General features: G+C 36.1%; 1 protein-coding gene across 1 annotated transcript in view; it reads right to left on the minus strand.

Annotated features, from left to right (window-relative positions):
• LOC107552978 (neurofascin-like) overlaps positions 1-13954 on the minus strand; it is a 53913-nt gene that overhangs the window by 34589 nt on the left and 5370 nt on the right. The window contains exons 3-10 of the mRNA XM_016235077.1: positions 11031-11048; positions 9200-9305; positions 7987-8177; positions 6280-6450; positions 5007-5054; positions 2777-2888; positions 852-1036; positions 623-754 (exon numbers count right to left, since the gene is read on the minus strand). Coding sequence (XP_016090563.1) covers positions 623-754; positions 852-1036; positions 2777-2888; positions 5007-5054; positions 6280-6450; positions 7987-8177; positions 9200-9305; positions 11031-11048 — 963 coding nt within the window. The remainder of the gene's footprint in view (positions 1-622; positions 755-851; positions 1037-2776; positions 2889-5006; positions 5055-6279; positions 6451-7986; positions 8178-9199; positions 9306-11030; positions 11049-13954) is intronic.

Genomic DNA, 13954 nt, shown 5'->3' on the forward strand with positions numbered 1-13954 from the left:
TCTTATTTAAACATGCCCCCACATGTCTACGTCACGATGTGGGAAGATTTGCATAATGCCGCCCAAATGTTGACGCAAAGAAAGAAGGCGTAACTTTGATTCTTGCTGTAGTATTGTTGCCGCCGCCTCTCTGATCACAAATGCAAACATGGTTTTATGTTTACGCGGCGTGATATGCAACGCATCGCGTAAAAAGACAATATAAGTCATTATAATCCATAATTATGTCTCCACTGGATGCAACAAATGCCTCGTTTGTAATGGCTTTTATTGGTTTTGTCTTGTTGTGCCTGGACACGGCATCACAGTATGGTAAGGGGCGTAACATTTCCGTCACACGCTTGAGGTATTCGGCCAATCACAACGCACTGTATAGCTGGCCAATCAGCGGACACCTCGCTTTTCAGACCGATGAGCTTTGTAAAAATCAACGCGTTTCAGAAAGGCGGGGCATAGAGGAGCAACAATAATGTACAGTATGTAGAAAATAATGTGTTTTTTGAACCTTAAACCCCATAAACACATTGCATTACACCAAATACACAAAATAATGTTATTTTTAGCAACGCCATATGACCCCTTTAAAGTCAGAAAAGCAACAGTTCTCAGTTTCAGTACTCACTTTCGATAGGTTCCCCATTCACCAGCCATTGGATAGTGGGTTTAGGGTTCCCTCTGGCACGACAAACTAATCGTCCATTCTCATCAGGGGCAAGCACCAGATTGGTGGGCTTATCTAGCCAATAGGGAGCAGCTGTACATGGCAATAAAGAAATCTTAAAATTAGAATAAAAGAAACAGCATGTATCTCATGAACAAGACGCATCATTTGTCTTTTCTCTACGGCTCACCTTTGACCTGGACTTCAACGGAATGGCGAATACTGCCGATCTTGTTGCTGGCCATGCAGGTGTAGTCGCCAAGGTCCTCCTCGGACACATTGAAGATGCGTAAAGTTTTACCGAAATTCTCAATCTTGACTTTTTTGGACGGGAGGTCTGCTCCTCTTTTAAACCAATCAATGGTAGGAGTTGGGCTGGAAAAATGAAAGATGAAAAAAAAAAAACAGATCAAAAAGAACACAACATCACTTAATTATAATTTGAGAAATCTAAGAACTAATACTAATGCTGATGTATATAGAGCTTTTGGTAACTGAATATGCTGTATACACCAGTGTTGTTATTGTTAAAGTGAAAATGAAGTTTATCATGTGCAAATTCATCAGTTAACACCATTTCTGAGCATTTTCTCCTTAAAACTGTGGTGTACCTCTGAACTCTGACCCTCTGATGGACTCTCCCACTCCCAAATACACACACACTGTCACTTTAATCAGTCGAAATAAGCTCTTTTGCACTACAAATCACTGTTTTTTGCACTACAATCATTATATCTGCACTGTTTTACTTTTACTGGTTTGCACTCTATCTGCCATATGCCTTGTGCTTTATATATATATATATATTTTTACATTTGACCTCATTTGTATAGTTGTATTTTGTATTTAATCTGTACCTATCTGTATTTATGTTATCTGTATGCACCAAGGGTCTGAGAGTAACGCAATTTCAATTCTCTGTGTGTATGTGCTGTACATGTGGAAGAATTGACAATAAAGCAGACTTGACTTGACTTGACTACCTAAGACTTAAGTCTTAAAAACGTGGTTTGAAACCATCCCTTTTCCTACTGTGTTTGCTGTAAAGTACAGCAACGTGTTTATTTCTTGAGGAGACTAAGGTCATTTGGAACAAATAATAAGATCCTGCTGTTGTTTTATCAATCTGTAATACAGAGTCAAATTATATAATCAAAGGTGGGGAGGAAAGTAGGCCTCACGGTTTCCAGAAATGTGGAAGTGCTCACTTGTGATTTGTATTGTAGCTCATTATGTAATTGTATGGTGTTTATTTGGGAGGTAACTGTAACAGTGTGGTGTTGTTTAGTGTGTTTTGAATGTGAGACGATGTATGTTTTGGGATGCAAGACCATTTTTGGATGAAATTCCAACACTAAAAGTGAAACTGAAATTGAAAAATGTCATTGTAGTGCTTCAGATGAGTGACAGCTTTTTAGTGATTATAAGGGGAGCGCTCTTTGTGTGATTTCTAATCCATTCAGAACTACTTCATACTTACTACTTCAGTTAACTGAGTGAAAGTGGAGCTGAGCTGGTGCGATTGAGTGGAGGCGCGGACTAGTTAGCATATTTATATCTGCGTATATCAGGGGTAGGCAAGTTCGGTCCTAGAGAGCCACTGTCCTGCAGAGTTTAGCTCTAACCTTGAAAAAAAAAAAACTCACCTCCCTATAACCTTAGTAATCTTGAAGACATTGATTAGCTTGTTCAGGTGTGTTTGACGAGGGTTGGAGCTAAACTCTGCAGGACAGCGTATGCTAAATGAGATAAGGTTGTAGAAATACACTGAAGCCCTTACATAAAGAAATTATTTTCATGGAAAAAACATTTAATTTTGTCATTGTCATTTTTATTATCAAAGATGAGTTTTAAGGGATAAAAATAGTGACTGCAGCAGGAAGACTTAACTAAAACTAAAACTATTAAAAATAGTTTTCGGTAAGTAAAATAAATTGAAAACACAAAAATTACTAAAACTGAATAAAAATACAGTAAAGCTAAATAGAAATATAAAAAACTAAGAAAATGACAAAAGCACATATAAAAATGAAAACTGAAAATATAAAAATAAAAGCTAATTCTATATGAATAAGTATGAGAACATCATATAAATATCACTAAAATAACACTCACACTCCAGCTGCTATACACTCCAGAAGAAGTTGTTCCCCTCTGAGCACTATCTTGGAGCTGGACAAGCCCTTTGGAGACAGAAAGGTAGGCTGGGTTTCTGGTACATTACGTGCTGTGGGAAAAAAAAGACAAACTTGTTAACATGAACAGAAAGAGACACTGGTATGAGTTAGGAGCTTATTTACAATACACAAAAAACTAATTTTGGTTGCACTGTTTTGGATTATATACAATTTCCTAATTCTAAACACACACACACACACAATATACATTTGCAAATGTGAGAGACAAAGTCAGAATTAACTCTATAGGATTTTTTTTTTACATAAAAAATTTCACATTACCAGTGGTAAGAGATATAAAGTATGAAAGTTACAAAACTGGTTACATGTTATATATAACCAGTTTTTAAATATTATTAGAATTTCAAATAACAGATTTCTATTTTTAAATATAAAAATTTTTACTTATTCCTGTGATGTCAAAAATTAATTTTCAGTCACATGATCCTACATAAATCATTCTAATATGCTGATTTGGTGCTCAAGAAATATATCTTATTGTCAATGTTAAAACCAGTTGTGCAGCTTAATATTTTTGTGGAAATCTTGATTCAATCTTTCAGGATTCTTGATGAATGCAAAGTTCAAAAGAACAGCATTTATTTGGAAGAGAAATATATTGCAACCGCAACCTTGACTTAATAAATGTCTTTATTCTCACATTTGATGCATCCTTAATGAACAAAAGTATTAGTTCTTTAAAAAATATTAGTGACCTCAAACTTTTTTAACTAATTATTTCTGTAATATTTATGTTATTCATGAAAGCATAAAAGATATAACTGTGATGACAGACAGATGGTTAGACATAAAATCCTGTTTTGTGAAGACAATCTTCTCCCCGAGGAAGATTTGATGAGCATGGCAGTATTAGTCCCTATTGTAATGTATAGCAGTAAGATTAGCTCTCAGTTATTAGCATTGCCAGCAGTGACCTAGGAGAGGGAGTGACAACAGCCTTTGTTGGTGACATTAAGTGGGAGGACAACGTCTGGGAGATTAGACTATGAAGCTGCCAGGAACACATGCTTCACACCACTGTCACGTGTGTCTGTGGTGACAGCAGTGCCAGTTCCCTGTCAGTGCGACCTCACAATGCCCTGGTGGAGACTATATACGAATGACTCAAGAGACAAGATAACTTTAAAAAAGACAACTTATGTTGTCTGATGCTGACAATATTGTCATATATGGATATTTGGGTGTATTTCAAAAAGCCATCAAGAACATGCATGGGTCATATGTAATCCCAAAATCAATCAATCTATCTATCTATCTATCTATCTATCTAGTATATACTGTTACAAATTATATAATTAAATTTAATTAAATGTATTTTTTTATTAGATTTTTGTAGATTTTTTTGAACATTCATTCAACAAATTGAAAGATTAAGATGATAGAATTTAGATTTTAAAATAATTTAAATAATAAAAACATAAAATATTTAAATAGCTATAGTATAATATAGTATAAATAGTATTTATCATGGTAAATAAAAAATAAATTTGAAAATAAAATAAAATTTTGATCATAATATATATATATATTTAAAAAAAAATACATTTCTGAAACAATTATTTGGGGGATTTATGCAAAAAAAAAAAAAAATTTTTTAACCATTTGATTTCTTGGTTAAATATATGATCCAGGTTTGTTTGTGACAAGGTTTCAATTTTACCCATTTTTTTTCATATATTCATTTCCAGCCTTAGGCCATTTCCTTGGATACATATACGAGGATTTGCACATGGTAATCATTGCTGAAATTTGGACTGAAGTTGATGAAATATTAATGAGCACTTCTTGACTAATCTCCTTGACTCCATTTCCATATCTCCATATGAGCAATGTGATTAGGATAATTAAAGCAATTTCAATTGAAATGTGAATACTTTTCCTTCAAACCATGACAGAATTTTGCCTACCCCAAAACTGCATAGAGAATCATGTATTAAAAAAACTGTAAGTAACCTAAGCACTGAGTGGTAAGTTCTACAGTCTATAAATACTATGTGGAACATCTTTGTTTACATTGTATATTATATAACAGACACACTATCTCTGCATTTCCTCTGCTGTATGTGGTTAGAAAGAGCAGCGCTAATTCAGTTAGTGCTGTTTTACAGAAGCATACAGATAACAGGCTAGCTGTGTGTGGAACTCACCACCATACAGATCAGTGGAGTTGAGAAACGTGTCATTATAAGGTTCCTCTGTGAATAAAGTTGCAGTTTAATCAACATACAAATACAGAAAAAAAATCTAATTCACTAAATTACAACTAGGAAGAACAGAACAATTCTGGATCAAAATGGAAGATGGACAGTCCTTCAAACCTCTTACCAAAACTGTGATAGTAATCAATGAAGAGTCTCCAAATTAAAGTGCAAAAAGTCAACTATCACAGATAAATGTCCACTGACATACTGCAATACTACCTTCTCACCACTAGATGGACCACAATATTCACATATACCTTAGCAGCACAGCAACATATCAGTTACATCAAATTAAAGGTGACATATCAAGACTTTTCCAGGTTTGAAGTGCTATAATCAGGTCCCCAGTACATCTACCAACCAAGGAAACGAGAAAAAGATTAACCCAGTAACTTTGTTTTGGGAAGTCTTTTTCTGCAAGCGTCTGAGAAAACGAGCGTGTCTGATTTCGCTCCCTTGGTGACGTGACAAAGGGATCTCATTATAATATTACCGCCCCATAATCTGTAAGTTTACACCCATGGCACCGTTACTGTGTCTAATGCAATGGCGAAAGTTTGAGCAAAACATGCTCACTATTCTGTCTTTGACTGCACTGACGAGCACAGAACACTATTTAGAGCCGCAGAGGAGACAAGAGAGCAGTGGATTTATTGATTTATTTAGGCTACTGTATATTGCTGCTGCCACACAGATCTAAAATCTGCAATTTATTTCCCAGCTGTTTACCTTCACAGACATAACCGACTGTTTTTGTAACTCATGTGTTTTTGTGTGTGAATGAGAACTTAGTTTAGTACTCATGCTGTGACAGCCGCTTTCTCTCCGTGTGCTTCGGATGTGTGCTCTCAGAAAACCGTATATTAGAAGTTTAAACTCATATGGTTTAAAACGCATGATTTCAGCGCGATAAACATGATAATTAGAACCATTAACAGATGTTTTTAGAAGGTCCGATGCAGGTCTATTCTGGAAAAGGGGGCGGGGAGCAACAGCTCATTTGCATTTAAAGAGACAGGCCCGAAAAACAGCGTATTTCTGCTTCCACTCAAAATAGGCATTTTCAAAATGATATAATAAATGTTCTGTGGAGTATTTTGAGCTGAAACTTCACAGACACATTCTGGGGACACCAGAGACTTATATTACACATTGTAAAAAGGGGCATAATATGTCTCCTTTAAAGATAACAAGTGATCCTGAAGAAATCACCACTCACTTGTTAGCACTTTTAGGGTATAGGGGTTCTTCTGCTGAATGGTGTGTGTGAACTCGAAGCGAGCGGTGCAGCTGTAGTCAGTAGTGGCATCTTTGGCCAGAACATTGGAGAAGAATAAGTCACCGTTCAAGCCCATTGACACCCTCTTGTCCTGTAGTATGGGCATAATGACTGTGGGGGGAAAAGAGAAGACAATCCAGACTCATTTGTTCAACTTAATTTGACGTGCAATAGCCGACAGGCAGCAGAAGAAATTATGCTCAAGATGAGTGTGAGAATCACAGAAGCATGATTATCATCTTCTGGCCTGAAACATCACAAGGATCAGTAAATTTGTCACTCAAGTGAAGGAGCAGTGTGGAAGAGTGTGAGATGAAAACGAGATGTACTGCACTAATCAACATTGAGTCTGGATTTAATAATGATGTCTCTGGCTTTTTGGACTAAAGTGTTGTGATCACATGACATTCTAGTAATGGATATGAATATCATGTGCAAAGCAGTAAGACAGTATCTTAAAGGTGAAGTGAGTTGTTTTTCCAATGTTAAAATTTAGGGATATGCAATGCATTCGACATATTAGAAATCTTTAAATTTATTTTATTGGTTGAAAATTTATTATTTAGAGTACTTGTGCATGCTCACTTCCCCTATTTTAATTATATTTTTAATTATTAATATTTGACAAAAATACTAATGATTTAATTAATGTACATTACAATGTTGTAGCATGTTAAGGAATTGAGTTTTTAGTGTTTTATTTTTAATAATTTTTGAAAAAAGTATAGAATTTTAATCATGATAGGTTTATACGTCATCATTTACTTATATGGAGGAAATGGGCTTCCATACAACCTAGAAAAATTGGGCACAGTTATCTGTCTGTCGATGAAACAGATCAAGTATGAGACCTACGGTTGAGAGGTGGCTTATCAGTCTGTTCCTACTTAAAATAAAGCACAAGTAATATGGACAACTTTACCAATACTTATTGTCATTTTTGGTGACAAAATCTTATTTTGTGTTGCATGGAACAATGAAAGTCATATGGGTTTGAAACAACATGCCAATGACTAAATGATGACATTATTTCATTTTAGGGTCAACTATCTCTTTAAATTTCAGTCTGACAGCATTTTAGTGCCACTATTTAAAATTAAGATTACGAGAGTGAAGTTGTTGCATTGTGAGTTTTAAGTGAGTCAAAAGTCTTGAAATATTAACTTTATTATCAAAATATTACATTTTGCAAAGACTTTTTTCTCATATTGCTACAACCTTGTTTCAGTAATTTTCACTTTATTATCAAAATATTACAACTTTAATCTCTCTTTAATCTATGACTTTATTCTCATAATTTTGACTTTATTTTCCAAATATTGTGACTTTTATTATTCTATATTTTTTATGTGGCACTAAAACACCTTTGTACTATCATATGGCTTCAGAAGATACTGTAGTGTAAGTCACATGAACAACGTTTATGATACTTTTGTCTGTTTTGATGACAAAATCTTATCTTTTTATGTTCCACAGAAGAAAGAAAGTCATATGAGAAACATAACATATAGGTAACATAACAACATGATGTTAAGTGAATGATGAAAGAATTTCGATTTTGGATAAACTATTTCTTTACAGACAGTTTGCATTATGTGCATGTTGTGTACATGTTGTGTTTTGACATGACAGTAAACCAGCCCTCACTTGACACTCGTAGTAGGATTTTGTTGGAAATCGCCATGCCAAATTCGTTGGAGGCGAAGCACTGGTACTCTCCTTCATAATCTTCCGATTTCCCGCTGCTTCTGATCTCCAGTGTTCCGGAACGACTCCGCATGATCACCCGCGGGTCCTTCCCCACGTTAAAGAACTTCCCATTCCGCCGCCACAGAAATCTGCACAAACAGTTACAAATAGGACGTGAGCCAACTTGACGCTGATTATGTAATAAGTCCAGCTTTTTAATAAGGGGATTTACACACACATCAAACTGATAACAACAAAGATGTGAATACCAAACCAAAGTTGGCATGAGATGGGGTTTTTTCTAAATCCACGAAATCAATTTTCTGCATGCACTTATTCTGAACAATTCATCAGTTTATATGATTCATTGTTTAAAAAGCATGTTGACATTCAATCTTCTGGTGAAATGAGAGACTTCTCTCTGGTGACATATGGTGGATCATTTTATCCTCATGAACCCGCCCTTTTTCGTACAACCCCCTGAAAGCTTGCATTCAGATTGACCTCTATCCAATCAACAACTTTTTTTTTCAATAATCCGATTAATTTGAATGTATGTCAAAATTTAAAGAAAAGATCTGTCACTACTTCCGCCTGATTCCGACTTTAAAAACTTGTAGGATTGCGTGCTTGGAGTTGACTGGGTGCCATCTACTAACCTACTAAATATTCTGTGAGCACGAACACTAAACTAAGCGTATTATTAGACCACAATGGTTTTGCGGGCTGGCCTGAGTGGAAGGTTTTGTAAAGCCCAACAGACCACCAAACAAAAACAGGCCCTCTGAATGGCCACACTGTGTTGAGCTGGTCAGGCCTGCTTTTCACAAACAAGCACAAGGGACCGGAGCCAGAGTGAGCGCCCCTGCATATCTGATGGCATGAGAAGGGTACAAGAGGGAGGGAGGGTGGACAAAGCTGGTAGTGCCACTGTCAGGTTGGGGCACTGGGTGTCACTCTCACAAAAATGTGCTGGTCTTTGTCAAGCCGAGACTAATGGATGTCAGGTTTAATTAGAGAGCGACAGAAAAGGAAGAATGAGAGACAGAGAAGTAACGCGAAAGTAGATGTATACAGTAAGAGGTTGCTGACAAACTGGAAATGTAAAAGTGGCGAGAGATGACAAAAAGGACGAGACGGCACAAAGAAAAAAGGTTTCATCCATTCTCACGTTGGCACTGGTTTCCCCTTGGCCTCGCATTCAATGATGATGTTATCTCTGGGGTCCACAATGTAGTCCTTTAGTGACTGCTTTACAATGGTGGGGGGCTGTTTCACTGTGGAGGGAGGGACAAAGAGAGTCACTGAGAAAGAGCGCTTAACTCAACGCTATATGCAAGCACTGCATTTCTTGAAAAATGGTTGTTCAATTCACTCTCATGGTAACATACAAAATAAAAGACATCATAAATAACTCATTCTTTGTTAATTACATACATACATTATAAATTATTTGCCCCTTGTGTGTTTACTAAATATATAGGTTAATTTGACTATGTTAGCAGCTAGCAATAAGTTTGTTACTGTAGCTATACGTTTATCATTTTACTGTGTTTACACCAATTTCCCCCCAAAATAAATGCAAAAATGTTAAGAATTGTATATATTCAGTATGGCCTTTGCAAAAATGTATGAAAGATTGTAGGATGTAGCTATGAACAACATTCAGCAAACACAGCAAAGCTCTATATAGCTACTATTGCGTATAATATAGCAGGCAAGCAAAAAGCATCCAGAACTGCAACTATCCATTATATAATATACATTTTGTCAATGGACGAGTGCAACAGTCAGGTTGTGGAAGTAAAATAGTAAAGTAAAGTAAAGATACCAATCATTTTCTCCATAGGGGAACTGATTTTTCACAATAACTTATGAAGCTTTAAAAAGAGTTTTTACTTATACTGTGCGCTACAAGATGTTAATCGCTGGTATGTGCTTTGGTCCCGCATTATTTCAATTTTATTTTAAATAATCATAACAGTGGAATTTCGGATGAAAAACAACATTACCCATGATTCTGTAGAGAAATCTCCACCAGTCAGAGAACCACAAGCAAATCACGACAAAATAACTTTAGCGCTCACCCATTTCCTCCAGCTGTTCCTGTTAGGGGTGCCTGCATAGCCAGTTGGCACATGCTTTACAATGGAAGAGTTTCTATATCCATAATCAACATCTTTCAAATCAATAGTTTTAAATTTCTCACATTTTTTTTAATCAATTATGTCATTCGTAGTGATCCATGGGACAGTGCTTTCTCTATTCAAAACAGTTAAGTACACAGTCTGGGAATTTTGTCTTTTTGGCTGATTTTCAAATACTTTTTTTTTTTAAATTATAAATCAAAGTTTGTAATGCTGTGATTCACCTTGTAGCTGGTTGGTTTGGGTCATGGCTTATATGGCCATGACCCAAACCATGGCTTATATGGCTTTTTTAAAATCTCTATGGAAAAACACTTGCAGGCACTAAAAACGTGGACGGGCACTGTTGCACTCTATTGCATTCCACCAAATTGTAGCTATTAGCCTCTGTGTTCACTGTATATTATACTCATTGAACTTGATACACAATTCGCCACAAGATTCCTGACTGCTCTACTCTACTTCTAGCTGGCTCTGAACTGTGGGTATTCTGGCACGGCTAACAAACCCCTGAAGTAATCCTTCCCTTCAAAGACATGGCCTGCCAAAAAGACATGCTCTTGGGCTTACATTAGAATATTAATCAGCTTTAATAAATGATATACTTTATAATTTATCTAGAGTAGCACAGTGAACTTATGTGAGCTCTGTTGAGACTGTGTTTGAGGGTCTTTTCAATAGTTTTTCTGGCCTGTGTTGGCTCTGATTGTAAAAAGAGATTGGGCAAATCTCCTACAGCAATTCAGTAATAAGTCCGTTCTTTAGATTTCCGATGTGATAAGTTTAGTTGTAAGCCGTATTAAAACCAGCTGCTAATTTAATGAACAAGTTAATCCGTGTTAATGAAGCACTTACGCTCTTCCTGGATCTTTGCTGTTAGTTCCAAGGAGGGGCGGATGGAGAGAAAAACAGTTTAGTTGTGTGAATAGTTAACAGAGAGTGAGGAAACATGGCTATAGTGATGGCAACAATTAAAACATTTACGTTAATGTATTAAAATTGCTACTAAACTACTGTTATAAGACAAGACAAAAATATTTATTTTAGTTAATGGCTGCTAAACCGCAAAATATGATTGCTACAGTTATTATACATACAATGCTATGTCTACTTCAACATAATAACACCAAAAATAGCAACCAAAGAAATAAACCTACCTGTTAATGGGCCACCAGATGAATGAAGTGAAGAGAAAATTGCATCAAAAAAAAAAACAGAAAGAGGGGAAATTATTTTAAGAAAGAAAAAAGCACATCGAATCAAAAATACATCACTGTCACATTAGCAAATCATAATCGGTGCATTTGTCTTCCCATATGGCAGCATATTTAATCTTCGACTGTCTCTCTTTGTCAGTCTGTTAAAGTGACAGGCCTTGCAGGGGGGTTTCTCACATTCGATAATAACCACAATCAATGTGATGTATGTTCTCAGAAGAGTCAAAAATTGCTTTTGCGATTGTGATTTGCTAATTAAAGGAATATGACCTTCATCAGTTTTTAGTACCAGAAAGCATCCATGTGTCTGTTGTGCTTTCCATAGCAAGAGGTGCATCTCTGGCTCTGTGCCATTCATCATCTGACATCAATCATAGCACATATGCAAGGTCACAGGGGGATGGGACATCATGAGCAACATATGTGTTAGTGTGTGTGAGAGCATGTGTAAGGTCAGCTGGGAGCCGATGACAACCCTCGTCAATAGAAATCACATTTGGGGAGAGGGCGATATTGGGAGTGAAGGATCATTAGGGAAATAATGGAGAGATGCTAAGAGTTACATCTCAAGTTCAATTCATCTTTTAAATCAGGGGTCTTCTGCAGGGGGTCTGATGATTATTGTTCGTACATGATGAAATTTGTGACCCTGGACCACAAAACCAGTCTTAAGTCGCTGGGGTATATTTTTAGCAATAGCCTAAAATACATACATTGTATGGGTCAAAATTATTGATTTTTCTTTTATGCCAAAAATCATTAGGATATTAAGAAAAGATCATGTTCCATGAAGATATTTTGTAAATTTCCTACTGTAAATATATTAAAACTTAATTTCTGCTTAGTGATATGCATTGCTAAGGACTTCATTTGGACAACTTTAAAGGCAATTTTCTCAATATTTAGATTTTTTTTGCACCCTTAGATTCCAGATTTTCAAATCCTAGTATCTCGGCCAAATATTGTCCTATCCTAACAAACCATACATCAATGGAAATCTTATTTATTCAGCTTGCAGATGATGTATAAATCTCAATTTCGAAAAATTTACCCATATGACTGGTTTTGTGGTCCAGGGTCACATTTGTTCATATTATTATATATATAGCCTTTGTGAGCATAAGAGTATAAGAGACTCCTTTCAAAAACGTTAAATAATCTTACTGACCCCAAACATATAAACAGTAGTGTATGTATTTTATACTATGTATATAAATGTAACTGCTCTGTCTCTCTATTTAAACAAGGGTCCTTTAGAATGCTTTTGTAATATGTAGTATAAGCGTACAAAAGAAGACACAGTCATTAATAGTGTGATCAGATGCTTGTCATTTTCCAGTAGCCCCTGCTGCTGAATACATTCAGAGAGGTCAAGAGGTCAGAAGGGTATTATGACGTGCTCAGGGACAGGATCAGTGCTCCAATCTTCTCTGTCTACACAGATCAATAGAGATTCACACAGACAGGTCTGTAGTGAAAGCTGGAGAAAGATGGGGGAGAGATGATGCAAAAGACGGAATGCGAGAATAAGGGAAAATGAGAAAAAGAGAAAGGAAAAGAGAATGATGGCGCCTTGGGAATACAGGCGGAGAAGGGGAGCTGGGGAGGTGCTGACAGCCCCTGGTCATGCTGAATCTCTCTCTATTGTTGAAGCTGGTGAGCACTGAGCGCCGCTGGGCTGTCTCGCTCTGTATGAGCTTTCAAATCATTTTTCATACGATTTTAAGCCAAACCTGGATGGCTATTATCAGAAGGAAACTGAAAAAAAATGGAGGAGTAAAACAAATACAGTTAGACAACTGAAGGGCGGAGTGGATTTATTGGTTTCTTTGTTTAAGATGCAGTTCAGATAGAATGGATTTGCCTCATTTACTACGGTACCATAGAGCGCGTAGGAGAACTAGGGATTTTCAAATTTGCTTAGCTGAATAATCGGTCTAAAGTGGAATTAAGAGATCATGAAACCACTGAGATTATATTTTGTGCAACCAATTATTTTGCCACAGCACTGATATCCAATCTAAAATCTGGATCCTGAAACAAAACCAGCTGAGAGGCACTACTATAATTTAGGGTAGTGCTGTTGTTGTTGTTTCTGAAAATATGCCCCATAATATCGCTTTGGTCCGTTTATGACAGCTTGTTTAAAAACTTATATTCAATGGCAAAGTTTGATTATGTATTAAATCATAGACATGATACTGATATCACGCCTATTATTTAATGCATGAAGGCAGAACAATAACCCCATTACTGCCTCAAAGAGTGGTTTGAAACCCTCATCAAAAACACAAATTAGTGCAGGGTATATAATTTATGTTGCGAGTTGAAGTGGCACACTATGAAGGTCTGAATATGTGTGCGTGTTGGTGTATGATGGGGGATGGGATTTTGATTCTCTATTCCCTTGTGTACACTATAAAAATACATTTTCCTTTCAACACGAATTTAAATATAAATATGAAATTAAAATAAAATAAACAATTAAACATTTTTTTATTTTTTATTTTTATATATATAAACACACACATACACACACACACACACACACACACACACACA

This window comes from Sinocyclocheilus grahami, unplaced genomic scaffold, assembly GCF_001515645.1.
Source record: "Sinocyclocheilus grahami isolate Dianchi unplaced genomic scaffold, SAMN03320097.WGS_v1.1 scaffold2.1, whole genome shotgun sequence".
Lineage (NCBI taxonomy): Eukaryota > Metazoa > Chordata > Actinopteri > Cypriniformes > Cyprinidae > Sinocyclocheilus > Sinocyclocheilus grahami.